Below are 15,479 nucleotides of genomic sequence, written 5' to 3' on the forward strand. Positions count from 1 at the left end.
AAAACAAAAGCGTTTCCAATTCTCTCTACACCCGTGTCTGCTAGTCTTACGTTGCCTGTGAGAGGTGACTCGAGATCACAGGGGGGGAAAATAACCTCCACTTCAATGTAACAGCTAAATGCAAGTGGTGGAGGTTGATGGCGGTGCTAATGTGTGCAAAAGTAACCGGAGACGGTGAGAGAATTGGAGCGCAACGTTTGGTCTCGTCGTCATTAGCAGTCGCAGGCGACGTCTCAGAAGGGAACCGTGCCAGAGGCCTCTTCGTTGACATGGACTGCAACACACAACGCATGCATGGATTGAATACTGTGGCAGCAGACAGCCTGTTTATTGATATTGTCATATGACACCGGTATATGCCCAAGGCTATGTGTCAATCACATACTAGGGCTGCAGGCGGGGTGCTTGGACTGTACATGTACAGTACTGTACCGACTGTACTGTATATCGTTGCCGTCGGGCCGAAACCTCGTATCTCCATATTTTAACGTTTAGTTAAAACACACACACACTTGATCATACTACAGCGTCACACGAAAGTATCAAAAGTAGCAGATCTACAAGCTCAAAACGTTTCGAGCTTGAGGATCTGCTACTTTTGCCGTTTTTGGAATTTGAATCCTGAAAAGTAACAGTTTTGGACATTTGTTGTTTCCACCCGACAGACGATATGTATAGATATACAGTACTGTACTGTACATTAGTTGTACTATATAGTAGTTGTATTGTATTGTTCATCAGTTGCATGTTGCAGCAATATACATTTTGAGATGAATAGAAAGTCAATCTGCATAGAAATAACCATCTTAAATTATAAAACTTTTCAAATACTGCAATAAAAATCTGTAAAAACGAATCAAAAACCAAAAAGAGCATAGCAACCAGGCCGGCATACGTACAATCAGTCAATCGAAAAAATAAATAGCAGAAAAAGCAACTACAGCGTTAATTATAAACATCTGCAACGTGACGGCTGAGCCCTGATCCCTGGAGGATATTTGCCCATTGTGACAGGAGGAACGGATACAGCAAGAGTGGGTATCTCAATGTTAAATTAGCACATTTGTTATGCCTTTTTTTGTGAAAATGTAAAAAAGGAAAAAATAAATGGAAAGAAAAAAGGAAAATTAAGTGTACATGATTTGAACATGCACTCCCCGTACATCATTATCAGACCTAAATTTACCAGTTTGAACTTCTTGTCTTTGCACAAAAAGGTGGATATACTATACAGGATTTGTAGCATAAGTCTGAAATATTAGGCCTTAATTGTCAAATGTTCAAGCATGTTCTAATCATGTATACTTTACAAAAAAAAAAATGCATGGAAGTACAGTACCCACTTTTCCGGGTTACCAGAGGAGCACACAAAGTGAACTGCATAGTCTGAAGCCAAAAGGAACTCAACACCTGCTCTGATAACGTTAAAAACCTCCAACTTTAACCACATAAACCCATTACCGTCTCCCAAATTGCGAGGTGTTGCGAGCTTGTAGATCTGCTATTTTAGTTGAATGACATAACAGGGATGCTTAGGGTTCAGGATTTGTGTGGCTACAGCAAAGTTCATCATAATCACTGTACTGTACGTGACATAGTCCATGGTAGACTGGGCTCCACGAGTTGGAGAGAAGCTAAGTTCTACACAGACATGGACAGATGGGTATTGTGGGGTGCAGTGCTGAAAAAAGGGTAGTAGATTTGGTCGTCTTGACATATCCTTATCAGAATTCTGTTGCTGTCGGGTAGAAACCTTGCATCTCTATATTTAAACCTTTCGTGTTCTTTCGTAAATGCATGCCCCCGACTTGGTCATACAAGAGTGGCGCACAAAAGGAGTGAAAATCTACAAGCTTACAACGCCTCGCATCACGTTTATTTTCACTATTTTAAAATGTGTTTTGAAATAATACTAAAAAACGAATGGTTTCGGACATACACGGCTTCCACCCCGACCGCAACGACTAGCTGTCGACGTCGAGGCTTCGTTCCATAAGATGATGCAGTTTAATGCTGCACCTCCCAGAGTCAGGCGGGGAGGAGGGGAGGAGGGGTGGGGCATTCCAGGGTTTTTGTTGTCCATCCGTTTTGTGGGGCCGTCGTCAGACATTGTAGTCGGGGGCTTTGCCGAGGGGTTGTCTGAGTCGGATCTGCAGCGTCATGCAGGCGCCCACCGTCACGTGGAAGAGGATCTGCCACACGTTCCTCAGTTCATACAGGTACATGTTGGACAGACAGATGAGGGCCAGCGCCAGGAAGGACTTGCTGTTCCTCCAGACGGAGAAGTAGGTGAACAGGTAGCACTGGAGGGCCGGGAAACACAGGACACAGATAGCATCATTAGGTAGGATACATGGGGCCCTCAGTCACCATGACCACATTTTACTTGACGTGCAGATAATTGTGGTAAACGATTTGTGGTTTTGGCATTGGACATTGGAATGTAATGTAAACATAAAAAGGACATTTCTGTTCGGCTTTTTAGGCTTCGTAAACAAAAGTTGCACAAGGCACACGAGACGCCGTGTAAGACGCCGTAAGGGCGAGAAGCGACTGCCAGGTCGTGCTGAAACAACAGAGCTTCTAAACGGCATGTTATAGAACAGCGACAGCCGACGCGGCAGCGTTCGGTTAAACAACAATCTGAGCTGTCAGTGAAAGCCACAGCCAGTCAGCGACACGCCACAGATCCATGTGAGTGAGTGTTACACCAAATGTGTTACAACTTTTTGTGACCTGGCTTCATGGATGGAATGGGAGGGAGGAACTAGGGGAGAGAAGAACTGAAGTCAAAAGGTAACGAAATGTTGGACACGAGGTGGACGTTTTGATACTAAATGCTCCCTGACGGTTGCAATAACAAAGGCCTATAGGATGCCATGTTGTTCCGTCTGACAGTGATCAATGACGTGTGTATTCTTACCACGACCATTTTATTGTCCTTCACAGGACAGTAATGTCCGCTCAGCCGAAGCTCCGCGTGCAATAACTTTTTTAATTACACGACCAATTTGTGATCTTGAAACACCTGCGGGGCTCCCGCTCCAACGTACGAGGTGCAACAAAGAAGAGCTGATGAAAACGTTAGAGAAAAGCCAGCGAGGTGGAAAGTATTGAGCCTTGCTAACGTTAGTCTAGCACATGAAGACCTGGAAGGCATCTGTGTCACTTTACATCTTAACCACTTTAACCATTATGTTGTACTTGGCTATTAATTTTTTTATGTGCGCAAAAATCTTTGAATATATTGTTTTTTTTTTTAAGGTTTTCTAACTCAAATCTTGTTTCTGGGGGTTCCCTGGAACAACATATTTTGAGATGGGGGTCAGTGACCAAAAATATAATTCTGGGGCTCCTTGATTTAAAAAAAGATAGAAAACCACAACGACCACTGATATAGAAACATAGGTTTTTCAGAAAACTGACAGGATTTAGAAGACATTCATAGAACCGGGTCTTACGGTCTAAATGGGCTAGCTGACAGGCTGCTGAGCTGTAAAGTATGGGGCTGTTAGCCGCTCAGTCAGCCGTTGACGGCTTGCTCTCCTACCACAGACTATCACTTACCTGATACAGACAGGCGGCTGTGCCCAGGAAGAAGGCAATCACGTAATTAAAGTCTTCATCGTCATTCTGGAGACAGGGGGAGGAAGAGAGAGAGAGCGGGAGAATGAGGGGGGGGGGGGGGGGAATAATGCTTTTCAGCACTCACCAACTGAAGCATATCTTCACAAGGCTCGATCAAATCACTTTGACAAGAGCAACGCAATGGACTTGATTTGAACCTCCGTTGGATGTCGGTTTGACTGTTTTGACAACGTTGGTATCAGCAATTATGCAGCCGACGTGTCGTTTTCAAAAATAGCTGATCTACAAGCTCACAACATTTTTGAATAAAGGGTACTTACACACTGGGAGCGTTTATACCGTACAATTAATTCACATTGTCTAAAAAAAAATGTATGTACCTCTCGTGAAATTACAGCGTTCCAAGAAGCTTAAAGGGGATCAACGTTATTTACTGAGCACCAAATGGATTGCACCAGACCAGATCCAATCAAGCGCATTAGTGAAACCACGCTACAATCACTGGCAGAATAACAAAACAATAAAATAAAATAAAAGTTAGAAACGACTCCCATACCTGTAGGATGCTCTCTATGGCGTGGACCCCTCGCAGTAGGTTGAGGCCCCCACAAAGCACACTGAGCACACAGGACACGATGCCCGGCAGGGTCACAGACTCCAACATCTGCGTGGGTGCTGGGGAGGGAACGAGGGACAGGAATAGGGATGGGATGATATGAAAATGTCATATCACGATTTACGATATTATCGCGATAATCAAAATCCATTATCCTGGGGCGGAACATTTGCCAAAAAATAGCAGATCTACATGTAGAACGGCTATTTTTTGGCAAATACATTTGATATATATTTGATGATTTGAAAAAAGAAAACCTTTTTACCAATTCTGAGGGTTTAAGTGGTACCGGATATGCAGCTCGGCAAATAAAAGGTGAATTGATCCCAGTGCATGATGAAGGAAAATATCTCGATAAATTAAATCTCCACGATACGATTATCGTGTTTTTTTTCATCACGATAAACGATAATATCGCTTATCGTTCCATCCCTAGACAGGAATAGAGCGAGTTCAAATTTGAAGTAATGTACTCTGTGCTTTCTTTGACTCCACAAAGGCTGCAAACAGCATTACAAAGTAATTTACATGTAAATGAGAGAGAGAGAGAGAGAGTCGCTATGATGGAGTCAGCTAAATTCATCTCAGAATTTGAAAGGAAATGGCTTTTACAGAACACTTAATATAACACGTGGAAGTGTTCCATTTCTCAAACAAAGCAAAGTGCAATAGAATCATGTTGTACAGAGTGGGACTGAAGGAGCGGTGTGTGACGGGGCAGTAAACACAAGACGAACAAGCAGTGAACCCGTGTTAGAGCTTTGTTCGGACCCCCCAAAAAAACAAGCCCAATTCTGCCAAAATGAACAGATACTAGATGAAGAAGCGCTATGTGGGTCTGTGAGTAATATGGCAAACTGCAAACAGGTGCACTTTGGAGAGGGTATAGTTACTTAGAAGACAAAAAAACAAGTTCCATTCCGTTATAAAGGGTATAAAAAAGTGCGATGATGAGGTGGAGAACTTAGAAAGGATCCAAGGCAGCTCTGTTCAGTTCAAAGTAGAAAATAGTTTATTTCATAGCAAGGAAAATTAAAAAATAAATTAAAAATAAAATAGAATAAAATACGAAAAAAAAGAAGAAAAGACCAGTGTTTGACACTCTAATTGAGAGCGGTTTGAATGACAAAACTCTGTATTCAGTATTACTCTGGATTACATAATATCTTCTCATCAAGGACTCACAAAGCAAGTGTAGGATAGGCCGCAAAAACCTGACATATTTCGTAACCATTGATTGACTGATGAAAAATAAATAAACGAAACTGACACGAGGAATTAAGAATCAGACTTTGCGGATTACTGTTTAGACTTACGTGCAGGATCTTACTCAATAGACTCGCAATTTCCCAATTATAAAAAAAGGAGACGTTCTATCTGACCAGACTGGCCCGATTCGGGCACAAGGAAATGGAGGGCAATTCCATAAGTCTCCGGTCTCAGGTCTGGGCAGAGGATCAAACCTCTAACCTGTGTTTAGTGAGAAGAGCAGTGGAGGATACAAATAGCGACAGTGACCCAGATGGCTTCACTTATCTTGGGGTGGCTGAGATGTGACAATGCGTATAAGAGAAGTGGCCCACAGACAAGAGCAATGGACGGGTAGGACTGAAGTGAAGCCACACATACGATACATTCCAGTCTGATAACGGGTTGCGAGACATGTCCTCCAGGGAGACGGCTATCGGCAAAGAAGAGCCGACCTGCTTCCGAGTGATTAAGTCTGGACCACTTCCAGGATAAAGTATCTACAAACCAAGACTTCAATGGGGCTTGCCGTGCGAGTGCTAAAATGGGATAATGGACATATCCACAAGCTTGCTTTGGGGCTAAAATGTGCCAATGGAAACAAGCCTTTTGTCATTCTAAATGCTTTTTGCTGATGTAATTTAGGCCACTACATGTCTTAAATGTACCTTAAAATTAAATGGTTGCAAATTAAATGACACTGTCAAATTAAACGAGTAATTTATCTATGGTTTAAAGTTAAGGGAGCACTGGTTGTAAATTAGGTATTTTATGATTAGAAATGTGTACTGAAAAGGGAGAATATAGTAGTTCCATCACAGTAGCCTGCCTATCTCCTACTAGGGATGGGACGATAAGCGATATTATCGTTTATCGTAATAAAAAACACTCATGATAATCGTATCGTGGAGATTTAATTCATCGTGAAAACGTCCTCCGTCATGCACTGTGATCAATTCACCTTTTATTTGCAGAGCTGCATATCCGGTACCATTTAAACCCTCTATTGGTAAAACGTAGTCTACTTATAATATACGTACTTGATACAGTCTTTTCCTCCTGGTACTGAGCTCAGCAATATCTGCGTTGGCTTTTCAATAACAAATTATCATTACACCTGGGAAAAACAGATTTTTTTTTGGGTCTAGTACCGAACTAGGGAGGACTCCTGGATTTACACATAATTATTTACGATAACACCTTTTTTGGTTGTAATTTGGGATAGCAAACATTTCAGGTGAAAAAATGGCATCGACCTTTTTTTGTGAAAGTCAACTAAAGAACATGATTTTTGGACAGGATCTCCTCGTTTGTGAACAAGGGTGCACCAAGGACTCTAGCCGCAGTAGCCGAAGACCTCATCCATTGTCATTTTGACTATACCTGCACTCCATTGTTCACCAACACCCCCATGCCAATCTGCCCATATACCCGTCATATAACCACTTCTCTAGAGTGAGCGACACCCATGGGCATAACACCAGAGGGAGCTACTGTACACTGACTGTAAAGTAATGTATGTATTGTTGATGAATTGAGTACAATGGACCACAATAGCAACAAGCACCTGGGTCTTTTTGTGGTATCCTTAGCATAGCTTTCTTGACTGTACCACTGTACTGTTAACTAGGGATTTGACGATAAGCGATATTAACGTTTATCGTGATAAAAAACACTCACGATAATCGTATCGTGGAGATTTATCGTGAAATCGTCCTCCGTCATGCACTGGGATCAATTCACCATTTATTTGCCAAGCTGCATATCCGGTACCACTTAAACCCTCTATTGGTAAAACGTACTTATAATATACGTACTTGATACAGTCTTTTTTTCACTCTCTACCAAATGTCTTTGCCAAAAAATAGCCTATCTACAAGCGCACTAAGATACCCATGTACCTGTCAAAATACTTTATAAACGTTAAGGACGTCCACAATTACAACACCAGAGGCAGCGCCACAGATCACGTTCAACCCAGAGTCAACCCAAAGGGTCAAACTCGTTCTTCTGCTATACCACCAAAATGTGGAACGCCTTACCGAAGGCCTTAAATCAGTGTGGTTCCCTAGCATCCTTTAAAATCGCCCTGGAAAACCACTTGCAGGCGGCAGTAGTTCGCAACTGGCAATAACAAACCTAGCCCAGGCTTACCCTCCCCTGACCCTTCTTTGTATTTACCGGTACCTACTGTATATATTTTTTTTAGTCTGTTTATTTTTTTTATTTTCTCTTGACCATATCTACTGCATAGTACTGTGTTCTATCCATCTGTCATTCAATGTTATATGAGATACTTCAATGGTTTCCTGTGTAAATAAGCCAAGTGCTTTCCTAGGATCTCCTTTTAGTTGACCTTGTACCAGTGAACTGTACCGTCATGAAACTGTCTTTTTTCTATGCAAACTTCTAATAAAGTCTTCAATCAATCAAAATCAATCACAATGCGTCGCAACATGAGCTTGTAGATCTGCTATATTTTGGCAAATGTTCCGCCCCAGAATAATGGATGTTGGGGATATTGTGATTATCGCGTTAATATCGTAAATCACAATATCTTTGGTCACAATAATCGTGATATGAAATGTTCATATCGTCCCATCCCTAATCCTTTTAGCATAGCTGTCTTGACTGTACCACTGTACTGTTAACAATGTTAATAAAGTAATCAATCAAACCTATGCCTTTGTATTTGGAGGGGGTGTGCAGAGAGAAGCCATTGATGGAGCTCAGGTCCTCGGGAGAGAGCTGGTACGGCGGCCGCAGCTTGATCTCGGTCTGCATGTCAGCCAGGTTGATCTTTGTTGACAGGGAGCGGGGGCTGTTGTAGCGCTGCTTTGTTTTCTGGATGAAAGTGTCTGGAGGGAGATTATTAGCAGGGCAACAATTGGGTCAAAATTCAGTTAGGACCATATGCAGGCTAATTAAGCACCTGCACAACTCATCTGAGCATATACTGTAGCCACATGGGAAATTAGGCAAGCCTATCTGTTCACTTAAAAGTGCAAATCCTGCTCTGTAGAACTGTCTTTTCTTTTCTTTAGATCTTTTTTTTTATTCATTTTTACACATTGTATGCTTTATTTCTTAGATGAGAGAGTCTAGAGAGACAGGAAACCAAAGGTAATGAAAGAGGACAGACATGCAATTCCTTGCGGTTCTGGTTCACAAGGAACACAAGGATCTAATTGTTAATAATGTATCCGTTGTATCTGAAGATAATTGTTTTGTCAGGTCACACAGGCATGCGTGCAAGCCTGATAGTTCCTGATCAGGCAACTGGTGCAGGGTTCTCACCAAACTCGATGAAAGAGTACGGCCGAATGGCACTGTTGATGCGCTTGGTGTCGTAGGTGACGATGAACTCCCTCTGCAGCTCATCCAGGAAGCAGAAGGCCAGCACGTTGGGGTAGTTCTCTGTGCACACCATCAGGTAGCCTACGCCCAGAGAGCTGGTGAAACTGACACACAAAAAGGCACAGGGAACATGTACACAGACATGCACCCAGTCACTACAAAGTCATCTTCTCTCAAAAGATGTATATATTAAAAAATATATACATTCAAAAAAGACAAGAACAAAATAGAGTGCCTCGTGCCATGCCATGTATGATGGATTTGAAGCACACAGAAAACAGCATATCCGCCACCAACACCACTCTACTAACTTCTGCCAGGGAACATTCGCCTCCACTGAATCCAATTAATTACCCAATTTGGCTAATGAAACATAATTTCACACCCAGAGAACCACCAGACTCAAATGTACCAGATTCTCTCAGATTCAGAAGATACACCTCAGCGGCTGCTAGTCTTTCAGACCACCCAGCAGCGATTCTTTAATGGACTGTGGGAATACACAAATCTAAAGAAATCTAGAGGAGGAAGCTTATTATACAGTGTAAATGGGCCTCAGTCCAATAGTGATAAGAGTGCATTTTATTATCTAGTTTAACAGTCAATAATAACTTAAAAAGAGCATAATGAAATCTAGAGGAATAAATAACAATTTAGTAAAACAAGACAGACTAACAGTATAAAACAGAAGTGGAATATCAACTTAAAAACTAAACATTCAAAATAAACAAAAGTTGTTTCATGTAAATGATCCATCATCGGTCACATGATAAATTATGATATTGGATAGTTTCATGAATCGATACCAGCGTTATTAAGTGGTTACATAAAAAACACCAAATGCACTCTGTCGTAACAGAGACCTGAGAGAATTTTTTGTTATACTGATGCAAGTACATCTGTCAGTCTATGCAGCTTTGGTGTCTTACTGTCTAAAAAACAAACAACAAATGACTCCCACGCCTCACAGGCTAGAGGAATGAGAGTACACTATTAACCCTGTGAAGAACGCCTGATGATTGTGTCTTGTGTGCATGGAGCAGCCTGAATACTGAAATCACAGGCTACTCAAACCACAGCCAGTGTTGCTAAGACCACTTATTATATGCAACTTTGGGCTTATTTTCTGTAAAGTCACTTTGTAGTTGCGGGTCGTGGTTTTAACCAGTGATTCTCAAACATTTTCATGTCAAGGATCCCCAAACCAAACGTAATATTTATTTGGCCCCGGATCTCCACCTGAAAATAGTTCATGTCAGTGACCCCAATACAACATGTAGTTAAACTATTTCATAAATATTCCAAATACGTATAGTACGGTATATGAAAATAGCAGATCAACACTCTCACATAAGATTATGTCACGATGCAACGCGTTGTGCTTGTAGATACACAAAGAGTTGAAGTGGTTCAACTGATTTTGATACTATATTAACTCATTAGACCCGTCTGCTTGTTTCTCTCACAAAATGTGACAACAGTGGTACTGAAATCACAGTCCACACAGTGCCAGGCATCTCAAATATCACAGGTAGAGCACCGTCCTAACTGATGTGTTCCGCCTTCCATTAGATTACCCCATGACTTAACAGAGCTGTCTGGCATATTCTGCTGCCACTCCGTCAGAGGCAGATGGCTTGCCTTGATTTAAAGGAAGTCATATCAAAGGGTCTTTGGTTTGATATGAGTCCAGTTTGCTTGGTGCTGTTTTCTTACAAGTTTGTGTCTAAGGCTTAATGCAACCCATTACTCCATTATCAATGGTGGCGCGTTTAAGGAATTCAAAGCATTTCCTCAAGCATTAGTGGCCCTTAATTCAAAGAAATAACTTCCAGGCAGACATACAGTATGATGATAGAGAAGAGTTGATACATCAGTAACATGGTCAACTATCCTTTGGACTAGTAATCTGTGGTAAGATGTGGCTATGTTTTATCAAAAGGACAAGATTTACAACATCTGACTTTTATTGTCAAAATAAATTGTACAACTGCTCAGAAAAAGAGGTTGACAAATTATGTTTGAATAGTGGCATGCACTGAGACACAGGGAAGTTTCATTTTCGAAACATGCACATTCTTGCCACATCTACAGTACAGTTGTATTAGACTTTCAAATGTTTCTATGACCCTTCTGCACTCACACTTGATGCCCATTTTTGCTTGCCACATTTGGCTTACAAATTCATGCTACCTCCGCTCTCTCTCAAACTATTCTCATATCTTTATTCCTGCTAGGGTGAAATGGCAGGGGTGGAGGTTATGTTGTCCTCATACATTTACAGGCTTAGATGCTCAACGTAGGGTACTAGCTTAAAGGTGATACACCATGCATTTAAAAAGTATTTATGTCATATTGTTTATGTCCCAAAAACGTTTTTCAAAAGGTTTGAGGCTAAATTACCACTCCTGAATAGAGAGCCTCTCTCATTTTTGAATGGCTCTCAGAGCATTTCAGCTGCAGTACCACCTTTGGCCTGAACTGCGCCCCCCCCCCAAAATCCTTTTGAAAAAAAAATTCTTTTGAAAAAAGAATATGTTTTGATTATTTTTTTTATGATGACGTCACAATCGGCAGATGACATCACAATCGGCAGCAAATCTGGATAGCCTGTTTTGAGAACCCGTGGGATACTTTTAACCTTCACTTTCTCAAAACCAGAGAAAGACACAACGGTCAGAAATGGGACTTTGTGAGGATAGAAGGTGCTAGTGGGACCCCAACAAAAAGGTTTTAAAATAGGAAAAGTGAAATTTCATGGTGTATCACCTTTAAGCTTATATGCGCAATACTAACTTATATAATTAATGTACTGTAGGGTTACAGAAATACAGTTTGTTACAACCACTGTCAAGAGAAAATGTCTACATCCAAATAATAGAGGCTCTGTTGGTGATCTAAGAGTTATTGTAGGCATTGTAATATTGCCCTCACAATCATTCTGGAAAACATTCTCTGCTAAATATCACCATTGTGTGTTATATGTGGTGTTAGGCTAGTAGAGTAGAGTAGAGTTCATTAATAGGGTGCAAACTGCCCAATCAACTCCATAATATGCTGCTAGGACTGCTAGATAGCAATAAGTATATAAGATAGTGTTTATGTTTGCAAAACATATATCAGTAAGACTCCCTAATCGGGAGATAAGCGACCGTCAGGTCGCAGCGTGATTTTAGGGCAAAATGTGTAGGAGCAGTGTCCAAAAATGTGTTTGAAAAAATCGGCCTGATGGTGGCCCTATATGGGACAGATCCATGTTGATGACATGAGTGTACACATACGGTGTAGCGATTTGCGTGATTTTAGGGCAAAATCTGTAGGAGTAGTGTCCAAAAATGTGTTTTAAAAAATCGGCCTGAAGGTGGCGCTAAATGGGACAGATCCATGTTGATGACATGAGTGTAGACATACTGTGTACCGATGTGCGTGATTTTTGGCCAAAAATTGTAGGAGCTGTGTCCATAAATGTGTTTTGTAAGAACCGGCCTCATGGTGGAGCTAGAAGAGGGTCATGTGAGAATTGATGGTTGTGGTTTGGCAGGCAAGGAGTGTGTGTGCAAAATTTGGCATGGATCGGGGCAACGGTTGCGGAGATATGAGCAGGGGAAAAGTGTGACGTGTGACAGACAGACTGACTGACTGACTGACGGACAGCTGGTCGAGGTTTTGATAGTAAATGCGACCTGACGGTCGCAATTAACTGTAGTGAGCTGCATGAAATGTATTATACAGCATACTGTACAGTATACATTTTTTAAACTCTTCCAAGACTTTATACCAATTTCATATTTTGACTTCAATTGGATTATATCAATTTGCATAACAATAACATTGAATTTATTGCCCAGCCTTACATGCCACCCCAAACTCATGTGACCTACTTGACGTTGTATTGTCCAGTCTTCAGGGTGCAGCGGTCAGGGAACTGGCTGAGTTTCTTTGAGAGTCCTTTGAGATGCCTCTTGGTGTCCTGTAGACCTTTGTCCTGCTCGTAGTCTGTGGATGCAGAGAGGGGCAGGCCATCCCCCACCCTCACCACTGAGGCAAACAGCACCATTGACATCTCACAGCCTTGCCTGCCTACTCTCTTACTGCAGGCCTACACAGAAAGACAATTGATAGTACTCATTTTAAATGTCAGTCAAGACTGTTTAGTGGAGTATTAGCCTATAAAACAAGGATCGTGTTAAACCCATGTGTTGAATAGAAATACAGTTTTTGGGCTTTTGTAGCCCCATCTGTGACCTCTTTCTTCCATCACTGTCTGTAACCCGAGCTACAGTGATGGGGGAGGTCAGAGATGAGCCTAGGCTTTTTAGGTGAATCAGGAGAATGATTTTTTGTTTCTGACCGAGTTAGAACTGTAAAGTACTGGTCTACTACAGTATGTACGTAATGCATGGGCTTCAGTCAGCACCATGGATTGGACAGCACCATAAGTAACAAAAAATCGTTATCACGATTAACGATAACTGATCTGTACAACAAGCGCTCACACTAGCAGTCGTGGCAGCTCAGGAGAAGCACCAAAAGATGCAAACTGCAGTAAACCCTTAAGGAGAATAACGCTCACAGTATTAAAACCTTTCACGTGTACGTATGGGTAGGCTACCTGTCCTGTAACACATTCACAATTAACTATGTTATTGGGTTACGGTAGTGCAAGGTCCTGTTCTAATGTCCAGTGTGACAGTAACATTCGCAGTCAAAATCAAAGGTTTAACATTACTACAAATTTAGCATGCGAGTGGACATTATTCATCCTTTTACACTTTGTGTTTCTAATGTTAGGCATAGAACAGTGGTCCGGGGACCACCAGAGGTCCTTGAAGGGGTTTCAGGTGGTCTCCAGCTAAATGATGGAGTTATTGGTAACCAAATGGACCCTTATTTAACTCTTGAGAGTGTAAAATGAAATGTTACGCTGTCAAGAGTTAGATTACTGTTAAAAACCTGCATGAAGGAGTCTACACAATCAGAGAATGTAGAAGAATTGTTATTTTGACAACGTTTGCCTGTTATCTCTCCCATGGTACCAAGATCAAAACAGAATGGCATTGTGGACAAAACCCTATCCAACGACAACAAAACATACTAAGTACTGGGTCTGAGAGGCTGAATCTCATCAAATGCTGAATTATAATAATACACTGGGTTAGAAGAATGCTGCAATCAAATCACCTACAACACAGGGCCAGGTTACACTAGATTAGCCAATATTAGCGGCTAACGTACAGTAGCTAACACAGCAGCATGCCATATGGAGCCAAAGGAAAATGCATGAGCAAACCTGAGAGAGGGTTAATGTCAGACGAGACTGTTCAACGTCTGGTGACTGAGTGTAGCATCATGTGGTTCTGTATCACTCGGTAATGTAACTAAGCAGTAAGACTGTATGCAAGCAGAGAGCTAGCAGCACTGCAGGCACCATCAAAGATTAGGGTAGTTTACCACGTCCCATAGCCCGGAGGGACGGAAACGCTGCGATTGGCCTAGCTGGTTGTCAGGCAACGATGTTTTCCACAATACAGCAGTGTTTCTCAAACTTTCACATTTTCAAGGTCTCTCCTTAACTCTGAGTCTGACAGTGTACGAAATGGAACCAAATGGTTCATTTGGTTCCATTTGTACACTGTCAGAGAGAGTTATAGACTTGTATGGGTCAATTTAGACCCCCCCCCAAAAGGAACCCACAGAGTCCCTGGAAAAGAGAGTGAGTGTGACAGTGTTTGCGTGCTGACAGACATCAACTAGCCAATCAGAGCCCGACCGGGCGTCCCTCCAGGCCATGGGATCTAGACACAATAGCTGCGTTTACGTGGCTGTCTCGCTCTGCATTGTGGGTAGCCTGTGACTCTCATCAGCACCACAAATGAGTCTTCATTTCTTCATCTTCTGAAAAGTGGTTTATCATTTTAGGTAGTAGCCTATCAGTACTTTACTTGAATAAGAATTTATATATTTTTGGGAAAATATGACTTTCACTCCTCTGCTCAAAGACAAATATTGTACTTATGACTTATACGTTTCTAGGTGATGGGTAAAAGTACATTCTGAATGAACCAGTAAGACTCCTAAGTGCGAAAAAAGCGACCTCACCCAGGATGGAATTCACACAGGACGGAATTCATTTGCAAGTGTGATTCGAGTCGCGGTTGGTTGTTTAAGTTGGACAAAATGTGGACAAAATATTTTCCCAAATATGGATATGCCTATGACTGACATCTGGCATCATATGTCTTATAGACCACATGAGACTCACACAATATGTCCATAGATAGGCATCTGGCATCATATGTCTTATAGACCACATGAGACTCACACAATATGTCCATAGATGGGCATCCCAAGCTATGGGCTTAATATTGATGACATCAGGGATGTCCATACACGGGCATACAAGGGACAAGGACGGAATGTGATGTCACAATGTGATGTCACAACAATGTGATGTCACAGGTCAGCTATAGACATATGGAGATCAGGGATCTTCATATATGGGCATATAATCAATCAATCAATCAATCAATCAATCAATCAATCAATCAATCAATCACACTTTATTTATAAAGCACCACCTTAGCTGACCAAAGTGCTGTACATATAAACACAGTTTAAAAAAAACATAACAAGAATACAAATAGAAACATGACAAAGACTTCCAAAGAAT

General features: G+C 41.6%; 1 protein-coding gene across 1 annotated transcript; it reads right to left on the bottom strand.

Annotated features, from left to right (window-relative positions):
* Positions 1–260: 260 nt before the first annotated feature.
* Positions 261–14,239, bottom strand: sec22a (SEC22 homolog A, vesicle trafficking protein). The gene is made up of 7 exons (XM_080753125.1): positions 14,100–14,239; positions 12,691–12,908; positions 8,750–8,913; positions 8,131–8,310; positions 4,145–4,263; positions 3,568–3,633; positions 261–2,303 (listed from the first exon to the last, which is right to left on the bottom strand). The coding sequence occupies exons 2-7, from the start codon at positions 12,870–12,872 to the stop codon at positions 2,103–2,105; spliced, it is 912 nt and encodes a 303-aa protein (XP_080609251.1). The 5' UTR covers positions 12,873–12,908; positions 14,100–14,239; the 3' UTR covers positions 261–2,102.
* Positions 14,240–15,479: the final 1,240 nt, after the last annotated feature.

Source organism: Nannobrachium achirus (assembly GCF_963921795.1).
Source record: "Nannobrachium achirus genome assembly, chromosome: 22".
Lineage (NCBI taxonomy): Eukaryota > Metazoa > Chordata > Actinopteri > Myctophiformes > Myctophidae > Nannobrachium > Nannobrachium achirus.